We start from the raw sequence: 17,737 nt of genomic DNA, 5'->3' as shown, positions 1-17,737 counted from the left end.
GGCTCCCTGCTTGTGGAATCCTCTCCCCAGGGATGCTCGCCTGGTGCCATCGTTGCATATCTGTGACTAATTAAACAATCCCTGTCCTTTTAAACTGGGGGGGGGGGAGAGTATTGTTTTCGTTTGTAACTGTGTTACGTATTTTTGTGTTTCTCGATTATAAACTGCCCTGTGATCCTCAGATGAAGGGCGATACAGGAATTAATAAATGATAAAAAATAATTAATGAATAGGGCTGAAAGGCACAACTCCAGTATAGTCCATGTGCCTTGTCTGTATCCTACTCTTAATATCTGATTTGGGAACAGCTTCTCATTCATTTATTTTTTTAAAAAAATTGTGCACTACTCAGCTCAGGCTATGAAAATTCATCCAGATGACCTCAGTTCACCCTGGTTTCAGGCTGGCTCTCATTAGGAGGCAAAACAGTTTCTTGCCAGGAGAAGCGCATTGGCATGCTTCACACAGTCGTTTGAGGAGAAGCCAGCGCATTAGGCAGTTCCATGAGAAGGGCGCCTGCCTAAAGCAGACAGTGCCACTCTGCTGGAATGCTAACTGGCTTTTTAGGTCATCTACAACTGAGCCATTGCCAGCCTGGTTCCTTCAAGATTCTTTGGACTCTCATCAGCCCTAATCCCATTCATGGTATACCGTTATTTGCACCCAGAGAACAGTGTGAAGGGTTTGCTGAAGCTTAAGTTAAGCTAGGTTTGTTTTTCACAGGTATACGTCGCTGTTGAGTGAAAATTCAGTTCTCTTCATAATAGAATTAGACACACATCACATCTTGCTTCTTTTATGAACTTTTGGAATGGCTGCATGTTTTTCTTTTGAAGGTCATGGATGTGCAGCCTTGATATTATGAATGCATTAATAAAAAAATTTAAAATCTCTGTATTTGTGGGGTTGGAGAAGCTGTATTCTACAACCTGTGTACATTTTGCAATTGAGCAAATTTGATGACGTTTTCCCAGTTTGAAAAAAGTTCTATAATTTCACGCTGGTTTTGCTAGTTAACTGATAGTGGCAAAAAGCACTACAGACCTCTGAGAGACAAGTGTGGCACAGGGCTCCAAAAGTTGCGTTAGGACTACAGAGACTTGGGTTCAAATCCCCATTCAGTTGTGTAGTTCCTGGAGGGACTACAAGCTAGTCACTCTTTCTTATCCTAACCTACATAACAGGATTGTTGTGAGGATAGGATGAGAATGTGGGGGGTGGGGGAAGAACCGTTCTCATCCTTGATGAAGGATATACACACACAGACACACACACAGACACACACACACACACACACACACACACACACACACTGGTACCTCTAGATGCGAATGGGATCCGTTCCAGAGCCCCGTTCGCATCTAGAAGCAAACGTAACCAGTGACAGCACGTCTGCGCATGTGCACATCGCTTTTCGTCGCTTCTGCGCATGCGCGTGACGTCACTTTGACCGTCTGCGCATGTGCAAGCGGCGAAACCCGGAAGTAACGCGCTCCGCTACTTCCGGGTTGCCGCGGAGCGCAACTTGAATGCGCTCATCCCGAAGCACATTCAACCCGAGGTATTACTCTGTGTGTGTGTGTGTATAATATATATATATATATATATTATAATATAATACACACACACACACACACACACACACACACACGTATCCTGTCATGTTCCTGTCTACCTCTGGCTTCTGAGAATTTCAGCAGGCATTGCCCCCACCATGCACTTTCAAACATAAAGGTTTGAAACATACACTTTTCTAATGGAAGCCAAGATTTCCAAGAAACTGAATCCGGCCCATACCATGTCCTTCGTTTCTCCCTTCCCGGCATTCCTGTGGAATCGCAGCACACAGCCTTGAGGGTAGGAACCTGTGTTCTATATTGGGCATCCTTTAAAATACCTCAGAGCGTCGCAAACTTACCACAATTTTTGAGCAGCATTTGGGAGGCGGTGGGCAGAACGGACTGCAATGTGATCCAGTAAAAGCTTTTAAGAGCCGATGCAAAATGCATGAGCACGCCAGCCACCAACAGTTATTTTGTACTGCTTTCCTGGAAGAGAGAGAAAATCTCGGTACCGTGTGTGTCGTGTGGGTGGGTGTGCTCTGTTGCTCCTTTACAAAAGGTGCTTGCTTGAAAAGCTTTAGATCTGCACCATCCAAGCTCGGATTGTCCTCGCTTCCCCTTCTGTTGCCTGTGTGGAAGTGTGTGTGTGTGTGTGTGTGCGTGCGCGCGCCCTGGCACACTGAACGTTCCCTCAGGACTCTGGGATCCTCTGCAGTGACCTAGTTTTGTTCCATACAGTGATGAAGAGTTCAGCGCCAGGCCCAGCCTGGGATTTTACCGCATGGGTCTCCTGGAAGGAGAAAGCCAATAATCCGTGGCCTCAGCAGAGTCACTGCCGCTCTCGTGTTGTGAGGAGGGCTGCTGCTGCTGGGCAGTAGGCCTCTCCGCGAATCAATCACCTAGCATTTTCCTCATGAAACTACTTACACTTGGCTTCCCTTGCCAATTCGACTATTTATTTACAAAACTATTTGTAGTATCGTGAGGTGCCTTGTACTGCTCTTTTGAGGGTGCGAGGCACCTCACAATTTCACGAAACAACAAAATAAACGAATTTAAATGATAAAGCTGCCAGTTCTCTATCTCCAGGTCTCCAGCTGTTGTTGGACTAAAAGTCCCATCGTCCCTGACCGCTGGTCCCGCTAGCTAGAGATGATGGGAATTGCAGTCCAACAACAGTTGGGGACCCAAGTTTGCGAAACGCGACGAGAAGAAGAAACCAATTTAAGCCGAATGTTTTATTGCAAAGTTGTTATTTGTGTAAGCCGTCTTAGGAGTGTTGCAGTCTTTAAAGGTGACTTGGAAATGCTTGTTATAATAATAACAGGGTTTATTTCTGATCGAAGAAAAGGAGGAAGGGATAGAACTGAAATGCAAATATACAAGGATATAAGCATATATTTAACATACGATATCCATACTCTGCAAAGAAAGAAAGCTACCACTGATAAGATAAGAACACTGTTCTGCCCAGCTGTTTCCTTTTTCACTGCACTGTTTGCATACTTTACTTCTCTTCAGTATGAGGAAGATCTCATTACATCAGAAAATACCCTTGTGCTTAAAAATGTGATGGGTTGTCTGCAACACTGCAGATGTTCCATTTACACAATGGGATTTTTCTCTTCTTCTCTCCCACCCCCTCCAAAATCTGCTCTGGGGGTCCCCCAAACCTCTAGGGCAGATTTGAGGGGGGCGTTCAGGGAAGAGGTGAGGAGGGAGAAGTTCCATTGTGCAAGGGGCAGTCTGCGAAGGTAACAACAATGTTGGAAAAAATCCAATATGTCTGCCTTAAATGTGAATCACAAAATTACATTGGTAATGGGCGGTGGTAATTACCCGATAAATCGGTTGGGATTCCTCTTCCCAGTTTCCCAGGTTTGGGGGCAAGTAATTTGAATTGTAACAAGGTTTGGCGTTTCCTTCTCAGAATAGGAATGCGACTCTCATTTGCAGCTTCCCTCAAATTGTAAGGGCTCATCCTGTCAAAGGTTGGCAGTTATGTCATTTCGTTCCGTGTGGAATGAGGCTAATCTACTAATTTTTCCATATCCAGGACCTTATTTAACATCAAAGTGCCGGCTGTGAGGTGTATTATTAGTTGCTTGTGTGTTCAGCCACAAAGTAAATCTGCTTCAGGCTGGGAAGACAAAATCTAGTATGAAAGAACAATAGTCTCTAAATCCTTAAGTCTCCTCCTGTGTATTTGCCATTATATAGAAGATGAAAAGGAACCTGAAGGCTTCGGGCCCAGCTAGATGATACATGAAATGTGTCGCTGCATTTCTCATATATATATATATATATATATATGCAGGTTTTGGTGTCCTCGGGTGTCTTCCCGTGTAAAAGTTGGGGTGTCTAGGCGACGTTTCGACGAGGTCTCACTCGTCATCTTCAGGCTGGTGCTTTCGGCTTCTTGTTACTGGAACAGAGCGGGATCTCAGTGTTTGAGTTCCTATAAATACTGTAGAGGGGTGTGGTGTATTGCACCACACCCCTCTACAGTATTTATAGGAACTCAAACACTGAGATCCCGCTCTGTTCCAGTAACAAGAAGCCGAAAGCACCAGCCTGAAGATGACGAGTGAGACCTCGTCGAAACGTCGCCTAGACACCCCAACTTTTACACGGGAAGACACCCGAGGACACCAAAACCTGCATTCCTATACCCGTGAAAATCTACGAAAACATATATATATATATATATATATATATATATATGCAGGTTTTGGTGTCTTCGGGTGTCTTCCCGTGTAAGAGTTGGGGTGTCTAGGCGACGTTTCGACGAGGTCTCACTCGTCATCTTCAGGCTGGTGCTTTCGGCTTCTTGTTACTGGAACAGAGCAGGATCTCAGTGTTTGAGTTCCTATAAATACTGTTGAGGGGGTGTGGTGTATAGCCTCCAACGTTCTGGGCAGAGAGGAGGTTCCCAGGTTAGTGTGCCTTTTCTTCTTTTGTTCCTTAATTACTTGAGGGATATCTTGAGTGATTTCTTGAGTGATATTCTGAGTACCACTTAGGTGGGTCATTAGGTGTGGATTAGTTGCTAAAGCTTTCGTGTCTTGACCTCTTGAGCTTGTGAAGAGTTTTTCTGAGAAGATGGCTGTACTGCACTTAGTTGTGCTCTGGCTTGGCTTCGTGTATAGGGGCGAGCTGTGGTTTTGTGCCCTGTGCCAGCCAGATCTGTGTAGGGATTGCAGGGGGGTGCAGCATCCGGAGGTGCCACTATGGTTTGGTTACTGGATGGTGTCTGTGATTTATCTGTGGAGAGGGTCTGGGTTTGGGTCTGGTGTGGTTGATTGGTGATGGCGTTCTGTGTGCCTCTGGTTCTGGTGTCGGTTTTTGTGGGGAGGGCTAATTTCCAGATGTCTGGCAGGCGGGACGTGTCGTCACGCTTGTTCATGTTGTGAGGGTGTTTCTCTATCTCGATGGCTTCCATGATAATTCTCTTGTGGTGAGGTTCCATGTTAAAGAGCAATTTGGAATCTGCAAAATTAATTTCGTGTCCTGTTTCTTTCATGTGTTGGAAAAGAGAGGAAGTTTTTTCTTCTTTTTTGACGGCATTCTTGTGTTCTGCGACACGTGCATTTATTCGTCTGTTTGTTTGTCCAATGTACGTGGCTGGGCAGACTTTGCAGGGTATTTCATAGACCCCTTGGTTTTCCAACTGGATTTTATCTTTGGGGTTTCTGAGGATATTGGCTATTTTTTGGTTGGTGCAAAAGGCTGTTTTGATATTGTGTTTATGGAGGATTTTGCTAATTTTATCTGTAGTGCCCTTGATATAAGGAAGGAGGGCCATGCCATTGTTTTCTTCTGTGTCTTGGTTTTTGGGGGGTGTTTCTTTTTGGATTAGCTTCGTAACCCTGTTTTGCTGGTATCCATTGGCGATTAACACATGGATAAAATCCAGTTGGAAAACCAAGGGGTCTATGAAATACCCTGCAAAGTCTGCCCAGCCACGTACATTGGACAAACAAACAGACGAATAAATGCACATATCGCAGAACACAAGAATGCCGTCAAAAAAGAAGAAAAAACTTCCTCTCTTTTCCAACACATGAAAGAAACAGGACACGAAATTAATTTTGCAGATTCCAAATTGCTCTTTAACATGGAACCTCACCACAAGAGAATTATCATGGAAGCCATCGAGATAGAGAAACACCCTCACAACATGAACAAGCGTGACGACACGTCCCGCCTGCCAGACATCTGGAAATTAGCCCTCCCCACAAAAACCGACACCAGAACCAGAGGCACACAGAACGCCATCACCAATCAACCACACCAGACCCAAACCCAGACCCTCTCCACAGATAAATCACAGACACCATCCAGTAACCAAACCATAGTGGCACCTCCGGATGCTGCACCCCCCTGCAATCCCTACACAGATCTGGCTGGCACAGGGCACAAAACCACAGCTCGCCCCTATACACGAAGCCAAGCCAGAGCACAACTAAGTGCAGTACAGCCATCTTCTCAGAAAAACTCTTCACAAGCTCAAGAGGTCAAGACACGAAAGCTTTAGCAACTAATCCACACCTAATGACCCACCTAAGTGGTACTCAGAATATCACTCAAGAAATCACTCAAGATATCCCTCAAGTAATTAAGGAACAAAAGAAGAAAAGGCACACTAACCTGGGAACCTCCTCTCTGCCCAGAACGTTGGAGGCTATACACCACACCCCCTCAACAGTATTTATAGGAACTCAAACACTGAGATCCTGCTCTGTTCCAGTAACAAGAAGCCGAAAGCACCAGCCTGAAGATGACGAGTGAGACCTCGTCGAAACGTCGCCTAGACACCCCAACTCTTACACGGGAAGACACCCGAAGACACCAAAACCTGCATTCCTGTACCCGTGAAAATCTACGAAAGCATATATATATATATATATATGTGTGTGTGTGTGTGTGTGTGTGTGTGTGTGTGTGTGTTTGTGTATATATGTATATATGTATATGTGTGTGTGTGTGTGTGTGTGTGTGTGTGTAAGAAAAAGGCAGCTGGAGGGGGTGTTAACCCTTACTTCCTGCACTGTATTCCTAATTAAAATTGCCCTCTCCACTGAAGCTGTTCCCCCAGGCCGCTAGGGCAACTCCCATTAGCACCAGTGGACACTTCCTTCATTCTGAACATAGCAGTTGTGTATGGTGGGTGGGTGTGATCCTGGTTGCCGTCCCCTTGGATGGGAGGTTGCCTGTTCTTGCTGGGGTTGCACAGCCTCTGAAGGAGCAGGTACACAGCTTGGAGGTACTTCTGGGTCCTTGGCTGTTGCTCAGGTGGCCTCAGTGGCACAGAATCCCTTCCATCAGCTTTGGCATAGGACTTTCTCTGAAGACAGTTCGAAAACTTCAGAATTTGGCAGCCAGGTTGCTTACTGGGGCAAGACCGTTTGAGCATATTGCACTGATCCTGGCTCGACTGTGCTGCATCTGTTTCACCTTCCCAAGTGATAGAGGGAATCCAGTGGAGGTGTGAAGCAGATTGTATGGTGAAATAGCAGAATGACTCATAGCAGAATGAACGGCAATGTACTGTGTTGGCATGCACACCGATGGGCAATGAGAATGCTATTGCTTCCTGAATTTTTAGTGAGTTTCTAGTGGGAATGGAGCTATTAACTGCCGTATTCCCAGGAGAAGCACGCACTGAGTACACCAGGGCTGGTGGAGTGGGAGTTTGTGGCCGAATCCTTCCACCATTGCATAACTGGGACAGCTAAGTGATTCCTTTATTTCTTCTTTCCTAGGGTCGCCATGTCAAAACAGGACAGCTTGCAGCTATTAAAGTCATGGATGTCACCGGGGTAATGTATTATTCTTTTCTTGACTTTATGATGATGCAATCTACTGAACAATGTGCAGCTCCGTCAAATATTGAAACCTCAATTTTAGCGTCCATTGGTTTGCATAGCAAGAGAACACCCATGGACTTGGATGGGAAGGGAAGTGGACCCTTTTTCGTTTAAAAAGCAGTGATTATCATCCTCAGTCAGCAGCAGGCTCACCGTCATGCAAGAACCTATAGTTGACCCTCAAGTTGCTGTGCTGCAGCTCATTGTGAATCTAGCTTGGGTAGGAAGATGCCCATCTAGCTCAGTTTGGTCGGCACTGACCTGGCAGTACTTTTCCAGTTTTTCAGGCAGGGGAGAATCCTAGGCCTACCTGGAGATGCTGGGGACTGAACCTGGGACCTTATACATTCAAAACAGATGCTCTGCTTATGAGCTGTGGTCCTTCTGCGCCCAGTTTGATGAGCAAGCAGGACGTCAACAAGGAGGCGCAGACACTCCCACTTGCTTGGCTACCCTCGTTTTCCAGCATCAATCAACCATGCCTGCTTTGATTGGCTGTCATTGCCCCATTAGTCTAGCTGAGAGGTATGAGTGGCTGTCCTAAGCTGGCAGGCTTGTTTTGTCTTTGCTCTGCTCCTTCCCCAGATGTTTCGAGGGATAATTCTGCAGAATCTGTTCAAATGCATAGCTTGAGAAAATAAATGACTCTCTTCTATTCCTTCACCCCTCCCCTGGTACCAGTCCTCAGGGTCTCACCTTACTAGATGGCATTCTTCCACCCAGGATTGAGGTGGAACTCACTGGATCAAGAAACACTGCTCAGAATGAGTTATTTTTTACCAATAGCAATAGAAATATGTATGCCACAACTCGGTGTGTGGAAGCCTTTGGTATTCTGAGCCCCGGATTGTTTCACCTTGCAAGAACCCAGAGTTGCGTGCACTGAGCTGTTGTGTGGCTAGAAGATGCATTGCAGAAAATGCATAAATATGGTCACTGAGGAATTTGCATGACAAAAAAGGAACAGGGATTTTCAAGGTATTAAGCTTGTTATTCCTTTAATAGGAGGAAAATAAACTACGTGCTTGCCAAAAGGCCGCAGGGGAAGAAAGTGTAGAATCGCTAAAGCTTTCGGAAGCATAAGCACTTCAGGGTTTACTTAATAAGAGTCTTAATTCACGAAAAATCACACACCATGTTTTTAAGCCTCATTCTCAAATTTTGTGCCTGAAAATGCAGCGTGAGATTTCAGGGAGAGCTTGTATTAAGAAGAACACAATTAAATACAGGATTTAAGCCAGTCCCCTTCTCTCCCCACCCCCACTTTCTCTCACACATGCTGCTGCTTCAGCAGCACATCCATCCACTCCTCTGTCACTTACACACTCATACTCCCTTCTCTGAACGTTGTGGGTTCTTCTGGCTCACACTTGCTTTGTCTTCTGGCAGCAATTTTTCTTTTGGCTCAGACAGAGAAGTCTCAATTTGTTGACTACAGTCGCACCTTGGAAGTGGAACAGAATCCGTTCCGGAAGTCAAACCAAAGCGTGGCTTCTGATTGGCTGCAGGAAGCTCCTGCAGCCGATCAGAATCCCGGTCGGACGTTCGGCTTCCAAAAACAGTGCGCAAACCAGAACTGTCACTTCTGGGTTTGCGGCATTTGGGAGCCAAAACGGTCAAGAACTATGCTGTTCAGAAGTCAAGGTACCACTATATACAGGTGCTCATATCTGGCTCCTGGTTCAACGATACATTGGAACGGGAGCTTTAAGCCTGACAGCTTTTAGAATAAACAGCAGATTTTCGTCGGGATAGGTATAACCGCATGTCACTTCACTCCAAATTTTCAGATGACATCAACCAGTGGTTCCAAGTGGATGTCAAAATGGTGCTCACTTCCCTCAAGTCACATCCCAGCCAGCCAGTTTGGAAGGATACCATAGTCAATAATATTGTGAATACCCTTTAAGAAATCTCCAAGAGTCTACAAATACAGTGATTGAAAAGGGCCTGCCATTCACTGGGAAGCAGGGCTAGCCTCAGTTTGAGGGGGGTCCTTGGAGAAAGGCACCCATTGATCAAAGGAACAGGTTGCTGCGAGAATTGCTAATTTCCTGAATGCCTATTTCCTACCAGACAAGGTTCAAGCTTCTTCTGTTAATTCACAAAGCCCTAAACTCCTTAGGCCCAAAGTACTTTAAGGACTGCCTCATTACTTATGTTCCACCTTGATCACTGAGATTTTTGGAATGGGGCTCTTTTCATGCCCCCACCCAGGGTTCAGTTTGCTTTCAGCCAGGACTGAGCCTTTAGTCCGGTACACCCTGACCAGGAAACCTCTTGCCAATAGAAATTGGAGCCTGAATCATCCCAGCTTTCTTCTAGCTGTCTTCTAAAAACTAAGGCCTTTGGAATTCGATGTTTTTTTTAACCAACAAGTATTTATTGACATGATGATGATGTTCTCACAGAATAGAGAAAAAACATACTGTAGTAGTACGTTTTTATGTTGCGAGCCACCTTGCTATATTTTCTATGAAGGTTTGTTAATATGTGAATAAAATACAGCTGTACCTTGGCTTTCAAACAGCCTAGTTCTCCAACGTTTTGAATCCGGAACACTGCAAACCTAGAATTGAGTGTTCCGGTTTGCGAACGTTTTTTGGAAGCTGAACGTCCAACGCGGCTTCCGATTGAGTGCAGGAAGCTCCTGCAGCCAATCGGAAGCCGCACCTTGGTTTTCCAACGTTTTTGGAAGTCAAGCGGACTTCCGGAACGAATTCCGTTTGAGAACCAAGGTACGACTGTAAAATAAATTATACATTGTTCCAACTAACACACTATCCATATTGAACTTTAATTGCTCTCAGTTTAAACATCCAGGCTGCAGTCCTAGGCATAGCATGCTTTAATAAACTGAGTTCAGTGTTAGAAACTGAGATATGAAAGTTAGGAGCTAAATGGCAATTTAAACCCTAGGTTATGGGCACCACAATGGAGTGTCTGGGCCTGCTTTTTTAATAACAAGAATACAAAGCTGAAAGTGAATGAACTGCAGCTAAGATTTTATGTTCATTTTTCACATGGTCTAGTCCTCATCTGAAGAATGCAAAAAACCAAAAACAAAGCCATACTTTCCCTGTCCGCCCCCCTAATATTCTTATGAGGGTCCCTTCTTCAGTCTTCAGAGAGTGGCTGGAAGTGTGGTGGCAGAAAAGGGTCCTTCTTTTTTTCCAGCAGTGGCAGCTTTTAATCTGAAATCTTAGGCTCAGTACTGCGCCCAGGGCTCAGAAACTGCTTGCATTAATGAAATTCCCTGTCACAAAAATGCCTAGAACAACTGGAGTTTTGAACGTTGAGTGTCTTGTATCTAGAGGTTGCTTCCGCTGGTGGAAGGAGTCTTTTTCATTGGTGGAAACCTTGTCCATTCACAGATGGGAGCCTTTGGAGACAACCAACCCAGTGCGCTGAGCTTTCTGTGGCATTTCATTGGCGCTCAACTTTATGTACTGAGATTGTGAATGAGGATTTTTCATTATAAGAAAGGGAGAAGGGTTGGGGAGGGATGAAGATAAAAATGAACCAATTATGATTATGACGAAGAGAAATAATGCCTGGAAATAAGCCTGTTGTTGATTTGGTGACACTGATTATATTTCTTTTTTATCCAGGATGAAGAGGAAGAGATTAAGCAAGAAATTAACATGCTAAAGAAATATTCGCATCACCGAAATATTGCTACTTACTATGGTGCTTTCATTAAGAAGAACCCCCCAGGAATGGATGATCAGCTTTGGGTATGCAATGTTTCCTTCCTCCTCCTCTTCTTTTTACAAACAGCGTTTATTTTCTTTGGCTTATCTACATGGGACATTCAAAATCCCTGTGACATTTCGCAGAAAACCGTGAAGGATTTATTGTTTCCTTGCCTCTGGAATCTGTGTGCTTCCTTTTTAAGGGCTGTGTTTCTCAGATGCTCTAGATCACCTGCATATTGCTATAAAGAAACAACACTTCCCTTTCTTCTAGCATAGCTTAAGCTCAGGTTTGAAGCAGACACTGTCTCCATAAAAAATATTGTGCATTAAGAATTCTGCAGAAGAAGAAGCTGCTGGATCAGACCAGAGACCTATCTTGTACTACAACATCCTATTCTCACAGTAGCCAACCAGATGTCTATACGAAACCTGCAAGCAGAACTTGTGTTTAACAGTGCTGTGTTCAATTGTGGTCCCCAGCAACTGGTATTCAGGGGTATATTACATCAGATTCTGGGGTTAGTACACGGCCATTGTGGCTATTTAACCTTCTCCATGAATTTGCCGAAAAGCCATTTAAAGCCTTCCCTGTCGGTTGCCATCACTGCATCCTCTTACAGCCAATACCATAGTTTGATTATGCACCGTGAGAATAGCTACTTCTTTTTATCCTGAATCTTTCACCAGTCAGCTTCATTGGGTGCCTCCAAATTGTTATATTATTTGGGTGGTGGTGGGAATTCTCCCAATTCTCTTTATTCACACCGCAGACAATTTTACACACTGGTTCTCACACGCCTCCTTTACTCACCCTTTCCCTAAACTCAAAAGTCGCAAATCATAGAGTTGGAAGGGACCCTGAGGATCATGTAGTCCAACCCCCTGTGATGCAGGAATATGCAGCTGTCCCTTACAGGGGATCGAACCTGCAACCTTGCTGTTGCCAGCACCACGCTCTAACCAACTGAGCTATATTGTAACCTTTACTTGTAGGGGAGTTGCTCTAGTCCCATTTGGCTGCCCTTTTCTGAATTCTTCTCCAGCTCTACAATATTCTTCTTTGCGGTTCAGCAACTGCAGTTATATATAGTATTCCATGCTAAATAAAACCTGTAGGGTGTTAAATGCTATAGGGAACAGGTTTGCCACCTGTGTCATGTCTGCCCTGTGCCCCCTTGCACTCCATAATATCTAGCACGATTTGTCACCTGTGTTGGCATCAGTGTGAACCCTGGGTTGAAGGTTAACAGTGGTAGCCTGGCGCAGGTTTTGCAAACATGGGGCTTGTGTGTGAATCAAATGACAGTAAGAAGGCATCCTATGGGCCCATAGTTGAAAGCAGTGCTGTGTATTTTGACCCACGTGATTCACTAAACCGCCACGTTTTTTGTTGCCTGATTGAATTAGAACTCGTGAGAATTCTGCTCTTCCTGCTCTGGAGATAAAAATGCTTGTTTATTTCCCCCTCTTGCCTTTGTCGGAATAAAAATCTTTGCCGATAACGCCAGAGTTATTCTCTTTATCAACACTCGGATGAAGTGGTACAAGAAATAATAATAGTGAAAAGGCAGAGTTCTTTCAGTGCAGATTAGGATCTCTCCGAAAGAGCAGGTTTCCGACGTATTTTATTGCCACCTTGAAGCGCATCTTTCTATTTTCGCTGCACACATTTTATAATATTTGTAATTTTCATGAAAATGTTCTGTAATTGCTTTTAGCTTGCCATAAGCTGCCCTGAGCGGCGGAAAGGCAGGTACAGGTGTTCTGAATAAGCATTAAAGTGCAGGACAACACAACCCCTTGTCAGGCTCCAGGGATAGAGAGGCCCAGTGGGTGTAGTTTGCTGTCAAGCCAACCCCCACAACAAGTTCCATAATAGAGTTGGTACTCTTTGACAGGGAGGTCTTCACGGGTATAGAGCCTGTGTGCACTCGGGCATAGCCAGGGTGTTACGTACAAAATCCAAAAGAGGGAAGTAACATCAGTGCATGGAACATCTCACTTTATTGTTCTTAGAAAACACTGCTTTCATTTTCTTTTGAGAGAAATTGTGAGGATTAAAAATAAACAAATTGTTGTTGTTTAGTCGTGTCCGACTCTTCGTGACCTCATGGACCAGAGCACGCCAGGCACTCCTGTCTTCCACTGCCTCCCGCAGTTTGGTCAAACTCATGCTGGTAGCTTCGAGAACACTGTCCAACCATCTTGTCCTCTGTCGTCCCCTTCTCCTTGTGCCCTCCATCTTTCCCAACATCAGGGTCTTTTCCAGGGAGTCTTCTCTTCTCATGAGGTGGCCAGAGTATTGGAGCCTCAGCTTCAGGATCTGTCCTTCCAGTGAGCACTCAGGGCTGATTTCCTTCAGAATGGATACGTTTGATCTTCTTGCAGTCCATGGGACTCTCAAGAGTCTCCTCCAGCACCATAATTCAAAACTCCATGGACAAAACAAATTAAACCTTGGTTAAAATTTATTAAGATTGCCAGGGGACAGGCGACATTGCTACAAGGGTTGGATTCGTCTCACGGATCCCTGGCCTGTTGTGTGATCATAAGAATCAGGAGAATAGGGTTGCCAGGATCCATTTTAAGGGCTAGCCAAGGCCCGTGCAGAGCTTGTCTGAAGTCCCTGGTCAGCTGGGAGGCACAGGGTGTTCTTGACTTGACAGTGTCAATCTGGCAGGGCTGTGACGGGGCTCCCTGGCCTGCTTAGACCTCCAAGGCTTAGAGCAAGTGTACTCGGCTGCCCCTACTTCTGCACGGGCCTGGGCCTAGACCAGGGCAGCTAAACTATGGTCCTCCAGAGGTTATTTGGAGTACAGTGCCCATCATCACTGACCATGCAGGCTGGGACTGATGGGAGCTGGAGTCCAGCAATGCCTTCAGGGCCATCCCTGACTAACCACTCCTGGCCTATCCCCTATGAACACTTTCAGGCATTGAGATCACAACAATAGCGGGACTCTCTGTTCCCCCACCACAGACCTGCCTCCATTCTTCTTTACCCCTTCCTTGCCTCACTTCAACTCTGTCTTGCCTTGTTTTGCCTCACCTTCCATCTCTCCATATTGCCTTGCTTGAATAAATCCCACCAGCAGCCATGGGAGATACTAACCTTGGCAGAGGGGAAGCAGCATCCTTTTTATATTATTTCACAGAACCAAGAAGAGGTGAAAACTGTAGAATTTGGGCTGTTTATTCAGAGCCTGGAATGTAAAAAAAAGGGGGTGGGAAATAAATATAGATGGATGTATCATTGTACATTTATTAGTGCAGTAATTAGAGCCATTCACTCAGGTATGCTTACACTCTATCGCTTCTCGAGAGCACAGAGCGCATTGTGGACATGAAATAAAATTTCTCTCCCAAATACTCGTAGACTGCCCTGCAAATATATATCCCTCACTCTTTAACATCCAATTAGCTGTACAGCGTCCAACGACCACATGCTCGGTTTATTAAATCAGACTCAATAGCTCACCAGATTGTTCTCCTTTCACCCCTTTGGCTTTTGTCTTATTGGAAGGGGTGGTCGAGAGGGCTCCATCCTGGTCCCCTATCCTCATTTTTAGTGATCTTCATCCCACATGATCACTCTCCTTTGCCCTACCTGGACTTGTCTTGTTAGATTTAATGAGATCATAGCACCAGGCATCTAAGATTCCGGGGCCTTGTCTTAAGTAATATCTTTGTAGGAACAATGGGGGAAATTAATGCTAAGGGTTACCAAACAGAGTAAGGGGTACAAAATTAAAAATCCATTCTATTCGCATTGGTATTCCGGAGCCTCTTCTGGAAATGTTATTGCAAGCTGTGGAGCCCTTCTTTAATTTCAATATGTTAACACAAAAGCATACATCCGCAAGGTAATATAGGTGCCATTCTGCTTTATGTTTGTCATCTGTCCTTGCTGTTTAGGGTGGATTGAAGTGATTAACCGAAAAGCACTGCCATGCATGTACAATGGCGTTGGCTTTTTCGCTGCTCGTCTGCTGTTTGCAGAGTTGCAGTGTTCAGGCAGACAGAGAGCTCCAGGCCGGTGGAAGCTGGGGGCAGAACGCTGGTGACAGAGACGCTCCCCAGAGGGGATGAGGCTCATTCCTTCCTGTCTAAGGATGGATTGCTTCCATGGCAACCCTCAGAGTTTAGATTTAGAATGGTTGGTAGATTCGTAATGAGGAGCTGGGTGGGGGCTGAGAGGGAAGAAATGCATATGCAGAGCATTCAGCATACAGTGGTACCTCAGGTTACATATGCTTCAGGTTACAGACTCGGCTAACCCAGAAATAGTGCTTCAAGTTAAGAACTATGCTTCAGGATGAGAACAGAAATCGTGCTCTGGTGGTGTGGCAGCAGCAGGAGGCCCCATTAGCTAAAGTGGTGCTTCAGGTTAAGAACAGTTTCAGGTTAAGTATGGACCTCCAGAACGAATGAAGTACTTAACCCGAGGTACCACTGTAGATATATTCTTGGTAGGGTGGGGTGGATTTGCCAGGTTCCTGCCCTTCTTCCACCATGGAACTGAGATGACCATGGCTAGTAATTTCCCCAAACTGTGTGGTTGATAAGGGAGTATATTATGCAATCCGTCAGAGGCTAAAATGGCACCAGTCTCTGCATTATTATTTTTCAACATCCAGTGGCCAAATCTGAAGCTAACCGATCAGCAAGCTCTCATACGACCCTGGGCCCTTGTTTCACTCATCTTGCGATGGCTCCTTCTAAACAGGAGCCATTAAAATATCCCAGACTGCTGGTTGCCAGTCAACTGCTGCCACTGAGGCAAGGGAGTGGGGCCTATCTGCTGGAACTTGCTCACTCCACAATGACCAGGTGGACTTGGGCTGGACAGACCTTTAAATACAGGACTTTGTTCTGTAAAGTAGGACACATGGCTTCCTTGCATCTTCTGGTGGGAAGGAAAGGACTAGTAGATGTCTGCAGATGGTGAACAGTATTGGGCTGAGCCCATTTTGTTTTGTTTTCCTCAGCAGCACAGCTCTGGAGGGTAGGGGGAATAGCCTACTTTACCTTTGCAAAGTCCTTCCTCCATTTTTGTACTTCTCCCTCTCAGCCATGAGTGCAAGAAAGTACAACTGTTCCAAAGGTAGAACGTTGAAGTGATGGTGTCTTTGCGAATAGTCTGCAGTCTCTTTCGTAGAGGCAAAGAGGTGCTGTTTTTGTTTAAGTCAGGCACCCATTTTGGTTTGGGCAAATCTCTGTTTTAATGTAGTCAGAAACACTTGGTCACATTTGCCATTATTATTGACACCTCTTTTATTTAATACATTCATGACTTCTAATTGGAAATGCCTCTTTTTTAGCAACAAGTGCTTACAGTAGTGTCCTATTGAGATGGCAGCTTCTTTGAATCAATATTCCACCATCTGTGTCAGTGACAAAACCTGCTAGGGCTGGATATTTAATAATAATAGTTGAGAAAATTCATGGTTCAACAGAATATTTTTGTGGATTTTTTCCCTAGCTTTTGACGGCTATGTTTTTTAAACCTTGAGTGCACATTGTATTATGGTACCAATTTTTATGGCTTCATTATTGATGTTTTACTGCTGCTATTTTTGTTGTGTTCTGTGATTTATTTTTTATGTAAACTGTTTTGAGATAACAGGGACATAAACAGATATAATAATGAAAATAATAATCCCCTTCTGTATGTTCTGGATCTTTAGAGGAGCACCAAAAGACAGAGTGATGAGAAACCCTTGTATGTTTAACTGACTACTTTTAATTTCTGGGATGCTTCTGTTATATATTTAGAAGCTTCCAATACACCAAGCCAACAGGTTGCTTCAGGTGCATATTGTTAAAAATTTAATCTTGAGGAGAGAAAAATCAAGGGCAGGCAGTTATGGAGGCTTGAGAGAAGTGAGCTGGCACTACCATTGAGACAATCCTTCAAATTAATGGATGAACTGGATCTCGCTAATATTGTTTGGTCCTGTCTCTTTAATATTTCATGATTGCAGTGTGTCATGGAATGTGATCTTCATTTTTCATCAGTTTTTAATTATGAACCGTGTGTACATAAAGGGACATGCTCCCTGTCTCTTTTGGCCTGAAATAAGAAGACAAATGGCCTTTAAAGACAAATGGTCAGTATTTAAAATTCTTTCCATGCTGGGGTGCTCCAGACAGATAAGCTTGTGTATTGTTATACATGGGCACACACAAAATCTTGAGTGTGTTTGTTTTTTCTTTCAAAGTTTTCATCACCTGGTGTTGCAGGCTGTTTGGGTTTGTTGGCTCAATAAAACAGATTACCAGCAGTTTACATAAGGCAAGTTCATAATCACAGGGCAATTTTCTATTGCCTTGAAGTCCTCATGAGCCATTTCTCAGGGGCTTTGAATGAGGGCAGCTATTCCTGTATGTGGTTCAGGATTTGCCTGAACTTGCCCATGTTTTAGAAAAATCTTTGGGGGATCATTAGAGCTGGACATACCAGGTTGTGATTTGTAAGTGCGGTCCATTTGTGACTAGCACGGCATTGTTTTCCATGCTTGTTATCACATTGATTTCCATCACGACGTAGCATATCAACAGAACTGCAACAGAATGCTGCGTGGTAGACTTCTCCTGTTCATGATAC

General features: G+C 44.6%; 1 protein-coding gene across 8 annotated transcripts in view; it reads left to right on the top strand.

Moving 5' to 3' along the window:
* The window catches only part of TNIK (TRAF2 and NCK interacting kinase), a 291,826-nt gene that overhangs the window by 152,737 nt on the left and 121,352 nt on the right, over positions 1 to 17,737 (top strand). For all 8 annotated transcript variants that reach the window (XR_014526345.1, XM_083503823.1, XM_083503822.1 and 5 more), the window contains exons 3-4: positions 7,328 to 7,384; positions 11,044 to 11,169. Coding sequence is in view for 7 of the 8 variants with exons in the window: in XM_083503823.1 (XP_083359949.1) it covers positions 7,328 to 7,384; positions 11,044 to 11,169 (183 nt within the window). In the remaining variant the exon portion in view is untranslated. The remainder of the gene's footprint in view (positions 1 to 7,327; positions 7,385 to 11,043; positions 11,170 to 17,737) is intronic.

Source organism: Podarcis liolepis (genome assembly GCF_965112155.1).
Source record: "Podarcis liolepis genome assembly, chromosome: 5".
NCBI classification, from domain to species: domain Eukaryota; kingdom Metazoa; phylum Chordata; class Lepidosauria; order Squamata; family Lacertidae; genus Podarcis; species Podarcis liolepis.
This window is presented reverse-complemented; position numbering and strand designations above follow the sequence as displayed.